Below are 16160 nucleotides of genomic sequence, written 5' to 3' on the forward strand. Positions count from 1 at the left end.
TAGAAACTCGTCCTCTGAAATGTTGATTACAGTTCATTGTTCTAAACATCTAAAACTGACTTCATTATTGCTCATATGTAATTGTGCACCTTCACACTTACTCCACACACCATTCATAACTTCTCATTCAAATCATATAATCCTCCAAAAGATTTCATCCTATATATATCATTTGCTCAAACAAAGTACATTAATTAGGTTGGCGTTATTAGATGTAACATGTAGAGTATAAACAACCAACCCAAAGTGCATTCTTCAAAGCAATGTAGAAGGGAAACAAGATGTGTGAAGCATCACACCATGTTGATACACCTTCCTATTACTCTCAAATCATTGACTTCAACTCCACATGGAACCACATGGACCAAAAATACTCAAGTCAGCTTAGGAAGATAGAACTGATAACGCAAACCAGTCAAACATACTCAAAATGTGATGCAAACCTCCACAATACCTATGAATGCAAAACATAGCATCAATTGACACTAACAATACTATATCAAAGAATAAAAACACCAGAAACATCAAAAAGCAAAGGAATGCAAAGCATTCCTACAAATAGATACACTATCATAGCAATCATCTACTATCACCGCCATCATCATATATCAATATGAACTCATGAGCAGACACTTGATATAGTACCATTAATCACATACATCCAAACCAACTTTTGGACCTTAGTTGACATCAATGACAACACAAAATCATATTTGCAATACTAATTGTGTTTGCATTGCATGTTGTATGTTTGGAGGGGATACTTGAGCAAAAATTAACAAGAATAGGAACCATATGCTTGAGGAAAAGGCTAAGAGAAGACAAAATAACTCTTTGTTATTATATAATTGTATCAAGTATTTTAAATGCGTTATTTATTTACCTTAGCATGCTTGATTCACACAGTTTGCAAGACTCTTGAAGAGGGTAAAAATGTAGAGGTGAAAATGCACACTTCACACTTTTTGCTTTGTGTTTTACATGCATTTTGCCTAGAAACACTCACAAGTGATATTTGATGTAAGTAATGTGTGAAGCAAATGCTTAAAATGTTATCATAAATGTTGGCCAAAATAGATACCATAAACCAAAAGTAGCTCTCATGGTACATATTGGGTGTAAGCCTTAAAACCCTCAAAAGTGCCAAACTACTAGCCAAGGCTTATGCTTCTAATAAAGACGTATTCCTAACACTACAACTATGTGTCTATTTGGAAATTAGCACCCTTGTGTTAGTAGCCTTTGCAAAACTTGATTCTCTCTCTCGTTTAAACCCTAATTCTTGTCATACTCAATTCCAATAACAATCATCTTGCCCATAAATTATTTCAAAACACTTCACAACTCTCCTCTTAGCTCTCTTGACACGCTCTTATCACTCATGTTGTTTTCTTATGTACCTTACTCCATAACTAAAATTTTGCATCTCCTTCTCCATAGCCGAAAATATTCAATATTATTGCCCTATACCTCCTATTGGCACACCTTTGAGCTTTTGTCATCCTTGCTCCCCATAACACTTGTACTAAACATTCTCACCTAACAAGCCTCTTAAGGTTTTTGGCCATAACTATAGCACACACCATTTTTACACCTAAACCTTAGGATTCCATACACTAGATATATACCAATAATATAAGGTTAATAGATTCCAACTAGAAGCCTGGTGAAGGTAGGCTCCGAAACCCTAACATCCATTTTTTTCTTTTGCCTATTTTTTGGCCAAAGTATTCTTTAGTTCTAAGAACACATTTTAGGAATTTACAAGGAACACTAAAAAGGAATTTGTGGCGAACAATCATACAAGTTGTAGAGTCATGCAAGCAAAGGAGCCAACCATATGATGGAGATCACTAGAGCCCCAGTGTGTCTATTAGGTCATCTTCATTTGACGCAACTTCTAAAATCTCTACGTACCCCTCATATACTTATTAGTTGCTCTACAATTCATCCACCACCTTCAGATTTGCATGAAATAATGAAACCAAATATGCTTTCTACCCATATCCTCTTTCTTTCTAATTTTTAGTTCACTCCTCTACAATGTCGATTTGATTCCAACTTCAATTATTTTTCTTTACATGAAATCAATCTACATTAGCCAATTGAAATGAATATAGTGTGAAAGTTAACATACACTAAATCTAAAATATGTTTAGGATATTGGTTGACTTCAATTTTCCAAAATACCCATTTTTTTATAATACTCTAGCTGAGGGGAATTTCAATGATTTAGTTAGCCAAATGAGCCCTTAGTATGTTACAATCCTTGTCAAGATAAGGACAAGGCACTCGATATATACTTCTATATCCTTTGAGAGAGATCATTTCTTTGTTTATCGTATATACCTATTTCAAATTGGCCTAGTTGAATACATCTTATATTAAATAAAGAATGGTAATTGTAAGAACTAATTCTAAGGCAGCCCTCCTCACCTTCGGAAAGCGTAAAATCTAGCTTAATATTTGTTCTCTAAGATGGTCCCGTTCAAGATGTACACAAAGCTGTTGATATCCAAAAGCACAATTCTTTAGTCCTGAATTAATGATTCCTTACAGCAATAAATTTCAAAGGGATGTCAATCTTGACTCTTTTGTTGCATATCTAGGTACTACTGAAGCCCAAAAATAGTTAACCTTGTCTTTTGCCATTACATGCACATGTGCCACTAGACCACTTGTAGTGAGTTGCCATGTAGGGTGGGAGGTTTGTTGTACCAGCACCGTAATTGATATCATTGTTGCCTTCCATTTTCTTTAAAGAATATTTCACTATTTCCGCTTTTAGGCAACAATGCTTGAACAAGGGTAATGGAATTCAAGCTGGATACCGTCGGTGAACCTAAGACAAAAAGAAACCCTCTTGCACAAGGGCTTCAAGAAATAACGAGGGACTTGTCTTTCAAAGAGATATTTATCATCATTTTAAAACCGAAGAAACGGGGTAAAGAAAATTAGAAGAAATGTAGCCCGTTCCAAACCACTAAGTAGAGGCTCAACGTCTTTTTCATTACTAATAATGTAGCTTGAGAGTTCTTCCTGCTAAGGAGGGGTGACAATGGGGACAAGATGAATGCATCACTAGATAAAAGCATCTTTCTCTAAGGCAATTTAGAGATCTTATATGAAAATATTATCAAAATGTTGATGCAATTGATGATGTTTTCAAGGACATCAAGATGGAATTCATACAATCATAACTATATAGTTTATATTCCACCGAATTGAGCATTTTACTAGAACATATAGAACTTGACAGACTATAACACAACTTTACACAGTATTTTTATCTACATGTAATCTACGAATGCATTTATGAATCTTGGACTGAGATGCTTCTTGAAATCTTTAACTTCTTATTTTTTTAATTTGATTCTCCACTTTGCTATGAGCCCGGGGATTTTATTTTGTCCTTTGCTAACCTAGTTGACAAGTTTATTGTGCTTCCAAATTGACAATTGAAAATATAAATATTGTCAGTTACTATGTATATCTTAAATTTCTCTTTTGTAATCCATACGCACAAAACATTGTTGAATGATTTCAATAGCCATTATCATAGACATCCTAAATTTATTTTTTTCACAAATTGATGGATAATAAGTCAACGTAAAAGAAGCCTTTTTTTCTAGTGATCTAAGTAGGAAATCCCACATTGCTCATAATTACGATTTAAGGTAGATTATATTACATGCACCAAAATCTTTTCCAATTGAGAAAGAAAATCAAAGGTGAATAATCCAGTGGATTTTCAAATAATTGGATGCAAAATAGGAATCATAGCAGTTGCACAATCATGAATATCAAGCATCAAGTGTCATTAGAATCGAAAGAGTTTTTTCTTGATGAGAATTTCTGATCATATGCAGTGGTAGCAGAAGCTTGAGGTTCATGTGAATCATTTGTAGAAAAGATACAGAGTTGGAACCCATTCTCTAGAAGCATGAGGCAGGCATGCATTCAGTGATCCATGCATTCCTTTATGACGTTAATAAATGCCCAGTAGGTATGACTTGAATATCAAAATACTACGTATGGTGGAAGGTCTCTCTCTCTCTCTCTCTCTCTCTCTCTCTCTCTCTCTCTATATATATATATATATCTAATTTGAATTGAAAGTCTTTTCTGGGGAGGATTTCCCATCATATGCAGTGGTAGCAGAAGCTCGAGGTTCAAGTAAATCATTCGTTGAAAAGAAAGAGTGTTGGAACCCATTATCTAGAAGCAGGATGCAGGCATGTGTTCAGTGACCCTAGCACTTCAACATTCCTTCCTGATGCTAATAAATGACTAGTAGTGGTTATGACTTGAACATCAAAATACTCCATGTGGTGGAAGATCCCACTCTAAGCTCTCATTACTTAAGTACAGGAAGGAAAGTAGGAAATTCATGACTTCCACCATCTAAAATAGGACAGTAACAGCCCAAAATCAATATTAATCCATGATTACATTTATTCCTTAACGCATGCATTAAATTACAGAAACTTCTCACAAACATTCCTTCCTGATGCTAATAAATGATTAGTAGTGGTTATGACTTGAACATCAAAATACTCCATGTGGTGGAAGATCCCACTCCCACTCTAAGCTCTCATTACTTAAATTTAAGCACAGGAAGGAGAGTAGGAAAATCATGACTTCCACCATCTAAAATAGGACAGTAACAGCCTAAAATCAATATTAATCCATGATTACATTTATTCCTTAACGCGTGCATTAAATTACAGATACTTCTCACAAATATCAATGCAAATCCACACAACTTCCAAGGAAAAAAATGCCATGAAGGAATGCTAGTACAGATTACCACAATTGCTAGAAGTAACTAACATTATATTAACTTTATGTTTCAGGCATTAATTATAATCAAATTCTCTCAAACTCAAGCCAGAGAATTGAAGATTGCTAGCATATAGCTCAGTTTTGTCTTATGTAAAAGAACTAAGTAAACAAAGTCATATGTTCAGATAAGATAAATCCATTAAGACTTACTAAAAAAATTGTGCATTCTGATACACAACCAAACTTCTGCTAATGATTTCAATTTTCTGAAGGAAGACTAAGCAATACAGATCATTCATCACAGCATTCAAGATGCCCAACTGAAACCATCTCATTCCTTTTGGTTGATGTTGAAAAGGAAGCAGCTCTAATACATGAACCTTTTCTTTAGACAGGAATTAGAGCCTTCATCCTAACAAATGGATTTAAATTACTTAGAATCCTTTAGAGATACCATTGCTCTAAGAACTTGTGGGCTTATTATATCAGACAAACCACCTTTCTCTGAAAGTGATAAGGTTTTATCCTTCACATAGCTTTGTAATTTTTTTACATCGAAGTCCAATTTCTCCTGATCTGCATCCACCGACCATGAAAAAGATATGATAGAACCTCTCATGTTTAACTTGCAAGTAATATTACTAATTTCATTAGATACAGTTGAATACAAAACATGAGGTGTCTTTTGTGGCTAGAACATGAAATCAACTATTTTTAAATATTTGAATAGAACGGTTCTAAGTATCCCACATCAGACTCACAAGGAACACTTTACTTTTCCTATGCATTTGTAGAGAGAAGCTGCTGGGAAATGGCAGTCAAGGAATGATTAGTGTTTTAGGGGGCCCTAAAACTCTGTTTCAACATACAGGTGTCACAAGAACCTTGGAAGAGAGACAATGGTGGCTTTCTATTGATCATTAGAGTGTGAGTAGATTAAGAGATAACCGTCAACAATAGGACCAGGATTGCTGACCGCCCTAGGGCTGTTGCCAATAGAAGAATAATTGGGACAAGCATAGGAATGAATGTAATGGAGTTATGGGGCAATAAAAACGGAAAATCTGACACAAGAATGGAATTTGTACAAAGGGTTCTAAAAATACCCGAGAGGCTGAAAAATGGGGGGGAAAGAAGGGAGATACATGGGAAAAAAGAGATCCACAGACCATGAAGAATGATCTCTCATTCTGCACAATCAAAATATATGCCATATTTGATGTAAGCCTTTAAAACCACATAAATGCCAAACCACTAGCACTAAGCACTGTATACTATAGAGCATTGATTAGTTCCAAAAAGAAACTTAAACTTTTAATTGTAAGACATAAAAGTGAAAAATGCATCCTTGTGTTACAAGCTAATGCTACTCCAACTGAACAACTGTTTCAAAGCATGCTGGATAGATACAAGTCACAGATTAGAATACCTATAAAGATGTTTTAATTGGACAACCATATTTGTTCCAACATTATGTAATCTATGAAGAAACCCTCAAAATGTTATCACAAATGTTGGCCCCAACGATAAACACCCCACATCTAAAGTAGTACCTAATCTGTCACTCATTAGCACTAACTACTAAGCATTGTATACTAGTATAAACTTATAAAGCATTGATAAGTTCCAAAATGAAATCTGTATTCTTAATGGTAAGACATGAACGTGAAAAGTCATGTTGAACTCTCACAAATGGAACACAAAACTCAATAGTCTTCCTGGTTTAACAAAACTATATAGGAAATTTGTTCTTGGCTGTTCTCAAATAACAAGTCCTTTGAATCAGATTACCAGAACTGGCACCAAAGCTATGCAAACGTGAGAAAATGTTCTTTTGCCATGCAAGAAGTACAGTACCTTGGGTATATCATTGATGCACATGGAGTACATGTGGATGTGACTAAGATTTGCATCATATCAGAATGGCCAATACCAAAGACCCTCACAAAAATCCATAGGTTTCTAGGTTTTCTGAATTTCTATAGGACATTTGTTCTTGTCTTTTCTCACATAACTTGCCATTTGAATCAGCTTACCAAAAATTAAAACCAAAGCTAATTGTTATATGTCAGTGCTCACAGTACATGACCTCTAGCTCCCATTTGAAATTGAGACTGGTGCATTTGAGCAATTCTCACTCAATTTGGTCACCAATGGCCTATCACAATGAGAAAGCATTGGAAACACTACATATTGGAGAAAGGGACCAGCATTCACGAGGACAAACAAACTGTGGCAGCTCCTACAGACACATAATAAGTTGCAGCAAGATTGACATCACAAATAGCCTACATATCATCTACGATTCCACTTGCTACATTGTCAATGACAACTTGCACAACATTTTGTTTGTCCACCTGTATAACAACCTTCTCCAATATCAAGCTCAAAGTTTTCTGCATTCTTTATTTTCTTGGAGGAATCAATTGACTTCAAAATAATCAACTCACCATTTGAAGTTATTAAAAAATTAATGAGGGTGCAAGTCCTTTTGTTGAGACATGGACCAGCTAGGACTTGAACCTAGGACCTTCCATATGCTGTTGGAGTGCTCTACCACTGAGCTACTGGCCCCTCTTGGACCAGTCCATCGTTGGTCCGGGTGTGGTTTACTTCCAACACCAACACCCCCCCTTAAGCCACACCTCTCATGTGCTTGGGGCTCCTAGCCCAGACCTGGCTCTGATACCCCCATGTTGGTGTTGGAAATAAGCCACACCCGGATCGACGATGGACTGGTCCAAGAGGGGCCAGTAGCTCAGTGGTAGAGCACTCCAGCAGCATATGGAAGGTCCTAGGTTCGAGTCCTAGCTGGTCCATGTCTCAACATGGTATCAGAGCGAAGTTAAGGAAGATTGTATTAAAATTCTGTAACGATCTCATAAACTTTCACCAGGCTCTTACTAAGATCACATTCCCATAATCCTAATGGCAACCGGAGTTAGGTTTGAAGATAGATTAGATGGAGCATCAAATTTTGTATCTTGGAAATTCAGGATCATGCTTGTTTTGAAAGAAAATAAAATTGACTCCCATGTCAAAAGTGAAATTCTTGAACCCTTTGATGATACAGAGAAAATTCAGTGGAGCAAGGACAGTGAGAAGGCCCTTAAGATAATTGTGGATTCAGTAAGAGACCACATTGTACCAGTTATTTCTAAATATGAGACGGCCTTTCAGATGTTCAAAGCACTAGCTGACATTTATGAAATCAACAACACTAGCAGGGCTTTCACCCAAAAGAATCAACTACACCATATAAAGATGAATAAAGGAGAAACAGTTATATCCTATTTCTTGAGGATCACTGAGCTTAGGGATCAACTATCCACTATTGGACATCTAGTAGACAACAAAGAACTTGCTATGATGGCCCTAAATGGACTTCCTACCTCATGAGAATTGTTCATTCAAGGAATCAGTGCTCGTTCTAAATTTCCTAAGTTTGATAGATTGAAAACCGATTGCATTCAAGAGGAATCTCGACTTGTCACAAGAGGAATAAAACAAAACAATGGTAATGAAGATATTCAAGTTCTAAACTCTAATTCCCACAAGAAAGGAAAGAAGAAGAACTTTAAGAGAAAGAGGGACAACAGCTCAAATGGGAAGAGGTCTTCAAAGAAGAAGAGAGACATTTATGAAGTACAATGTTTCAAATGTGACCAATATGGGCACTATGCAATGAACTGTCCAGACAGGATCAAACAACAAGCTTCAATGGTAGAAATTAAGAAAGGGAGTAATTCTGAGAAGCTAGTCTTCTACTCAGCCCTCTCTAGTCAAGTCACCTCCAGTTTCAACACATGGGTGATTGACAGCGGAGCATCTCGCCACATCATTGGATTTCGTGAGCACCTAGATACACTTGTGGAAAGTTCAAATGAAGAAGTGACAATTGGTGATGACTCAAATTATCCAGTTATGGGAATAGGAACCTGCAATATCAACCTAAAGTCAAGCATATCCCTACAGCTGATTGGAGTTCTATTTGTACCTGGTATAAAGAGAAACCTTGTCTCAGTTTTTGCACTTGAAGATAAGGGTTACTAATTGACCTTTATGGAAGGAAAGGTACTTTCTTGGCCAAAGAACTTCAGCATCAAGAAAGCCCACACCATTGGAGTAAGACAAGGGAGCCTCTACAGACTTTGCACCACTCCACCTCTAGCCTTGATTCATGAGACTCCAGATTCGAATGAACTTTGGCACAAAAGATTAGGGCACCTTCATTTCCATGCCCTACCTAAGATAGAGAAGATGGTGATCGGCTTACCCAAGCTAAGTCAAAAATCTAAAGGAGCCTGCAAAGGGTGTGCCTTGGGAAAGAATACTAAAGGGTCTTTTAATTCTAGCAACAGTAAATCCAAAAATGTATTAGAATTAGTTCATTTTGATTTATGTGGACCCATGTCTGTACCCTCATTAGAGGGATTTTTATATTATGTAATATTTGTAGATGATTATTCTAGGAAGACCTGGATATATTTTTTGAGGTACAAAGAGTCTGAAGAAATCCTTTCTAAATTTAAGGAATTCAAAGCTCTTGCAAAAAATGACAGGTACGAAAATCATAACCTTAAGAACAGACAATGGGGGGGAATACACTTCTGATATGTTTAAAGATTATTGTATAAATGTTGGGATTAAGAGGGAGTTAATTGTACCTTATAATCCACAACAAAATGGGGTAGCTGAAAGAAAGAATAGGACTATAGTAGAAGTTGTTAGGGCTATGTTGTTTGATCAAAATATAGAAACCTCATTTTGGGCTGAAGCATCTAGGACAACTATGTACATTCAAAATAGATGTCCTCATTTGACAATAAAACCCCTGAAGAAGCCTTTACTGGCAACAAACCTGACATAAGTCATTTCCGGATCTTTGGGTGTCCAGTCTATATTCATGTCCCCAAAGAAAAGAGGTCAAAGTTAGAACCTTCTAGAAAGAAAGGAGTATTTATTGGGTACAGTGAAACCTCTAAAGCCTACAGAATATACATACCTGGTCAAAGACAAATTGAACTAAGCAAAGATGTCATCTTTGAGGAAGACATAGCATTCAAGAGGTCCAAAAGCTCTAATGAATTAGAACATCAAGATCCTCCTACAAGCTTGGATGAGGATTCCACCCCTGAGATTCAGAGGGAGACCCCTGAAGATGCTGAGCATAAAGTTCAAGGCTTACCTTTAGAAGAAAATTATCCCAAAACTACGAAGAGACCACTTTGGGCTAAAAAGATGCTTCAAGAAGCTGACAATTATGCTACTCCAAAGGGGACCTTCAGAGAAAGTAAGAGACCTAACCTATTTTCTAGTTATACTGCCTTAATGAGTGAGATCATTGATGCAGAACCTTCCTGTGTTGGAGATGCGCTCAACCATCAAGTTTGGGAAGATGCTATGTCAGAAGAGTATCAATCAATTCTGAAAAATGATGTCTGGGATATTGTGCCTAGGCCTAAAGGCAAATTTGTGGTATCTTCTAAATGGCTATTCAAAATCAAACATGCAGCAAATGGCAGCATTGAGAGGCACAAAGCAAGGTTTGTTGCCAAAGGTTTCTCACAGAAAGAAGGTATTGACTATGAAGAGACATTTGCTCTTGTTGCCAGATACACTTCTGTCCGAGCAGTTTTGGCTATTGCAGCATCTAAAGGATGGAAAATCCATCAAATGGATGTCAAGACTGCTTTTCTGAATGGTAAGATTGAAGAAGAAGTTTATTTGGAGCAACCTGAAGGTTTTGTGATTCATAAGGCTGAATCACATGTCTGCAGATTAAAAAAAGCTCTTTATGGACTGAAACAAGCCCCCAGAGCATGGTATGAAAGAATTGATCACTATCTCTTGGAATTAGGTTTTTTCAAGAATGAAGCAGATCCAAATCTCTACTACAAGGTAATCAATGGTGAATTATTAATTCTTATTCTTTATGTTGATGATCTACTAATCACAAGAGAGGATAATTGCTTTTCTCGATGTAAGAAAGAATTAGCCTTTGAGTTTGATATGAAAGATTTAGGAATTCTTCACTACTTCCTTGGATTGGAAGTTTGGCAGCAAGCAGATGGTATAATCCTTAATCAAGGAAAATACACCATTGATATACTCAAGAGATTTAGAATGTTGGATTGTAGATCCATGACCACACCTATGGAGACAAATCTGCACAAGCTAAAGGAAACAACTGTAGAATCAGAGTTTGCAAATCCTACACTCTACAGATAGATTATTGGATCTCTGATGTATTTGGTAAACACAAGACCTGATATATGTTATGCTGTAAATGCACTAAGTCAGTTCATGTGTGAACCTAGGGAAATACATCTTGTTGCTGCAAAGCATATTCTGAGATATCTTCGAGGAACTATTGGTTTTGGTTTGAAATATAAACATGTAGAACTTGACCTACATGGATTCACTGATTTTGATTGGGCTGGAAGCATAGTTGACAGGAAAAGCACATCAGGATGTTGCTTCAGTTTAGGATCAGGAATGATCTCATGGATATGTAGAAAACAGTCTTCAGTTGCTCAGAGTTCTACAGAAGCTGAATACATTGCAGCCTCCATGGGAGCAAGAGAAGTTGTATGGCTCTGGAAATTGCTTGTAGGATTGTTTGGTCAGCCCTTAAATCCTACTGTCATCTACTGTGACAATCAAAGTTGCATCAAGCTTTCAATGAATCCAGTATTTCATGACAAGTCTAAACACATTGAGATTCCTTATCACTATGTTCGAGATATGGTGGAAAGGAATGTGATCCGACTGAATTATATTAGTACAGGTGATCAGATTGCAGACATTCTTACCAAGCCTCTCTCCAGGATCAAGATTGAACACTTTAGAGATAAACTTGGTATGGTTGAAAATATTATTTAATTTTGAGATAGTCTCATTTATTTTGATATACTAATATATTTAAAGATGTTTAGTGTGTAAACTCTTTTATTTGTCATGTGTGTGACTCCATGACCGCATGGGCCTTCTGTGAACATTATTGAAGGGTGACGACTTTTCAATAATGAACACTTGTTTCAAATTGATATTGTAAGGTGACGATTTTACAATTATCAATTTAACTATCTTGATGGATATCATGTGACTTGATATCTGTGGACATGTCATGATAGTATATATATCTCTGAGACATTATGGTAGATGTCTATTGGTTGATATCATTAAATAAACCATAATTATGATGGAGATCTTCATGGTGAATATTATGAACATAATATTCATGGACATGCCATGAAATCATTATTAGTATGGTGGGCATCATGTGACTTGATGCTAGTGCACATATCTTACTTGATAACTATGAGTTATGGTGAGTATCATGAGACTTGATATTCATTGTTGAACCATATCTCTGAATATCACTATGGTGTGATATCTCCTCTCTTCACAATCAATGGATGAATTGTGATGTTTTCTCTAACATGATATGTGTCCTCCCTAGTTAAGAGGGGGTGTTAATTTTGCAACGTTGATCGTACTATTTCATGCTTCCGATATATATATATATATATATATATATATATATATATATATATATATATATATATATATATATTAATTTGATTACATATTCTAATATGTTAACCTTAACTAATGATAAATAAAACCAAAGTTAACTTATCGCGTTTGACCAACGGTTACACCGTTCATGGTATTGGGTGTTTGCCCTCTCGGGTGAATACTTAAAGCATAAAGTACGTAATGCAGAATAATGCCATAGATATCAGACAAGTATCCAATATGTTATTCCATTCATAATTCGTGTGTTGCAAGTTACATTCTGAAGTATATAAAAATACTGAGGGGGTGCAAGCGCCAACCATCGCACCGCAACTGCCACCCCTCGGTTGCCAACCAACAAACCCAATTACGACTTAATTAACTAGTCTTATTCCCGTATACAATAATGCGGCTAACATCATCCCCCCCAAAAAGAAAAGTCGTCTCCAGGCGACTTACAACAAAATGGAGAATACATGGAGCTCGCAAAAATCCAGAAGAAGAAAAAAAAAACTAAGGAAGTGCAGAAGGCGCCGGTGGTGGTGTAGCAGTGGACGCCAAGCGCCCACGAAGCTCATACACCCGCTTCGTCCTCCTCTTGAGATCCTGTTCCGCGACCATCTGCCGCTCCATAGCAGTCTTTACCATATAGGCTGCCTCGAGCACCTCCCTATCCTTCTTGTCCACACTTTCTAGTGCACTGACCAGCCGAGTCTCCAATAGCTCCCTCGATGCCCTCTCCTCTTCCAACTGTATCAGCAAGGCGGACTTCTCTGCTACTAAAGTGTCCATCGCTATCTGGTTTTGTGCCATGGTAGCCTCTAGCTCTCGAAACCTGGTAGCCAACTCCTCCCGAGCTGTTACTGCTACCACCCTCAAAGCCTCAACTGTGGTTGTCGTCTGTTGTGACCTCCAAAGCTCCAGATAACCTTCACGGAAGGCCTGCTCTACCTCTCTCACCAACGACTGCATCCGAGTCTCGCCAACCCCCTCAGTGAGGCACCAAGCCTCCAGCATCGTCAAGCTCTCCGGGTCCGGCCACCCAGCACACTCAAAACACCTCTCAAACTTAGCTCGGCATCCGGTGCGAGCAAAGGTCAACAACCCCTCCATCCGCTCAACCATGGTCACATCAGCCTGGAGCGTGGTAGATGACACAAGCCGCTGTGCTCCTAGAGTCATCTCGGTAATAAACTGCTCCAACTCTGCACTCTGCTGACTTCCCACAAGCACCCCCTATGCTTTGTACGGACTGGTTACTACCACCGCAGGGGGTGAGGCAACCCTCTGAACTGCCCTGCTGCTCGGGGAACTCCCTTCCTCGAGATCAATGACATCCAAGGAATACATAGTCCGCCCTGGGGATAGAGTGGCCTCTCCCGGTGCCACGAGTGCCATCTGGTAACAGCTCAACCAGTTGGTGAGGTCATCATGAAGAGTGCCTGCTGCCGTCATTGCCTCCTGCATATATCCGAGCAACCCTGGCACATCCTATCCAGTCACATCCGGCACATCGTGCACCATGGAAGCCTCTGGCACCTCGTGGGCCATGGAAGTCTCTGCACTCGCCAAGGTCTCCACCCGTGGTGGTGTCATGGCTATCATCACCCGAGGCTGCCCGAAGCTAGGAACTGGTACCGTGGTGACCACACTCACTGTCCCGAAGGACCGCGGCACTACCAACTGACAAGTCTCCGATAAGCAGGCTGGTGTAAAGTGGACCTGAACCTGTGATGCTAAAGTAGACCCTACTATACCTGCCGACTCCACTACCCCCTCTTCAAGCAACTGGTCGCCTCTTCTCCCCGTCAATCAGAAGCTTCCTCCACTTACCTGGGAGGTGTCTGCAGATTCCTCCCTGCCACTTTCTACATCCTCAGCCTCGGACTCTTCTGTGTCGGACTCTTCTGTGTCGGACTCCGTATCGGACATGGCGGCCTTTCTTTTTGTGCCTAAACGTGCCTCTGTGCCATGTGCCAAGACGTCCAAGTGTGACCAATAGAAAATGGGCGGCTGGTCTGGTGCAACACGCCCCTGCGGCTCCAATGGCTGTGAGCCCGGGGTGATCTGCATGCGGACTGCGTCGAGGAATAAGCTGATGGCGTGATGCGGCATGTAGAACTTTTTGTATTGCAGCGTCATGAACTCGTCCATCCTATCCGCCAATAGTGATGCCCAATCGTATACCACTCCATTGTGCAGCCCATTCATCAACACTATCTGTGCAATGGCTATATCCGACGCGCGGGTGGCACCTGTGAGGCGACTCTTCACCACCGACAACAGGCATCGCTATACTCCCTTGGCGAAAAATTGTTTCTTCACCCCCCGACTCTTGCCTGCACTCTTGAGGCTATCTTTCTCGCCCTGGGTAAGGTTATCGCGCAACATCAACTGCAGCAGTGTGGCACGATTTTCTGGGGATATTTTCTGTGAAGTGTCTATTTTCTTTCCTTTTATCCCCGATATGCCAAATACCCTAGTGAACTCGCCTGTCGTGAATGACACTGATATCCTCTGATGTTGATAATCAAATATCGACTGGTGGTGATGTCTGTCATAGCTGCCAATCATGGCACGCAAAACCACCTCAAAGTCCTTTATCGAAAAAATTGGCATCTGGACAGCCCAGTGTACCTGTGCCTGGCGAAGGCTTTTCTTTATCAAATCATCCTGAGGTGTCTTTGCCCACCAGTTTCGATAGTTGATTCCATGCAAACCCTCGAACATAATATTATCTGCCGTTATTTCATCTTTGTCCTTTGTCGCCAAGGGTTTGGGACGATGCTTCTTGCTTTTTTGACTGGTGCTCATACCGAGACTACCTGCAATACGCACCCCAGATGGCAAAATCCGTTTGCCTGTGTCTGCACTGGTTTCTTTTTGCCCTCCCTGCAACTTGTCTTCTAACGGCTACAACCATTTCCGCCAATCTGCCTTGTTCCTGTTTATGTACATTAGTCCCAGATTACTTCTTCAATTCTGCTTTTATAACTTTTTAAAACAAAAACCCGTCTGCCGCTTTCCAAATAACCTTCCCAGCGGACTTGTGGGGCTTTGTGCGGCTACTGCGGACTTGTGCGGCTGTGCGAGCTTGTGCGGCTGTGCAGGCTGTGCGTGTGCGCAACATGTGCGGCTGCGCGTCGGTGCGGGTGCGGGCTGCGTTTTTGTTTTAATGTTGTGCGGTGGGGGGTTTTATGCATGGTTTGGCGGTGTGCGGTGACCACCGCAGGGTGGCATCCACCGCCGATGGCCCCACCACACGGTGGTTCCACCGTTGATGGGCCCACTTTCGTTTTTTTTTGTTTTTGTTTTTTTTAAATTCCATACGGTACAGTCAGCGTATGTTTTTGTTTTTGTTTTTTTTTTGTTTTGTTTTTTTTTAATATATCCGTACGGTATCGTACGACCTTTTTTTTTTTTTTTTTACAGATTTAGTCTATCAAGCATCCTGACTGGATGGTCCAAGCTCCCTCCATTCGTGGTAAATTTTTAATTTCGACCCGTTGACGACGTCTGGTATCTCTTCCCCGTCCAACGTCCACAACTTAATTGCCCCGTTGGTATTGACCTCGCATACCTTGAAGGGCCCTAGCCAACGCACTTTGAATTTCCCAAGTTTGATTTCGTTCCTTCTGTTGAATTTCAACACCAACTGCCCAGGAGTAAACTTTATTCGTCGGAGATGCTTGTCATGCCAAACCTTCCGTCTTTGCTGGGCTGTCTCTGTCGCCCATTGAGCCATCATCCTTCGTTCATCCAATTTGTTCAAAGCGTACAGTCTCTCTCTCAGGCTTTCCATGTCGCCAAGTCGATTATCGATGGCGATCTGGAGACCCGGCACCATGAAT

General features: G+C 39.4%; 1 protein-coding gene across 4 annotated transcripts in view; it reads right to left on the bottom strand.

The window, feature by feature from the left end:
* Positions 1-4819: 4819 nt before the first annotated feature.
* The window catches only part of LOC131044365 (uncharacterized), a 38281-nt gene continuing 26940 nt past the window's right edge, over positions 4820-16160 (bottom strand). For all 4 annotated transcript variants that reach the window (XM_057977682.2, XM_057977683.2, XM_057977681.2 and 1 more), the window contains one exon: positions 4820-5361. In XM_057977682.2, coding sequence (XP_057833665.2) covers positions 5216-5361 — 146 coding nt within the window. In that variant the 3' untranslated portion in view covers positions 4820-5215. The remainder of the gene's footprint in view (positions 5362-16160) is intronic.

This window comes from Cryptomeria japonica, chromosome 3 (assembly GCF_030272615.1).
Source record: "Cryptomeria japonica chromosome 3, Sugi_1.0, whole genome shotgun sequence".
Lineage (NCBI taxonomy): Eukaryota > Viridiplantae > Streptophyta > Pinopsida > Cupressales > Cupressaceae > Cryptomeria > Cryptomeria japonica.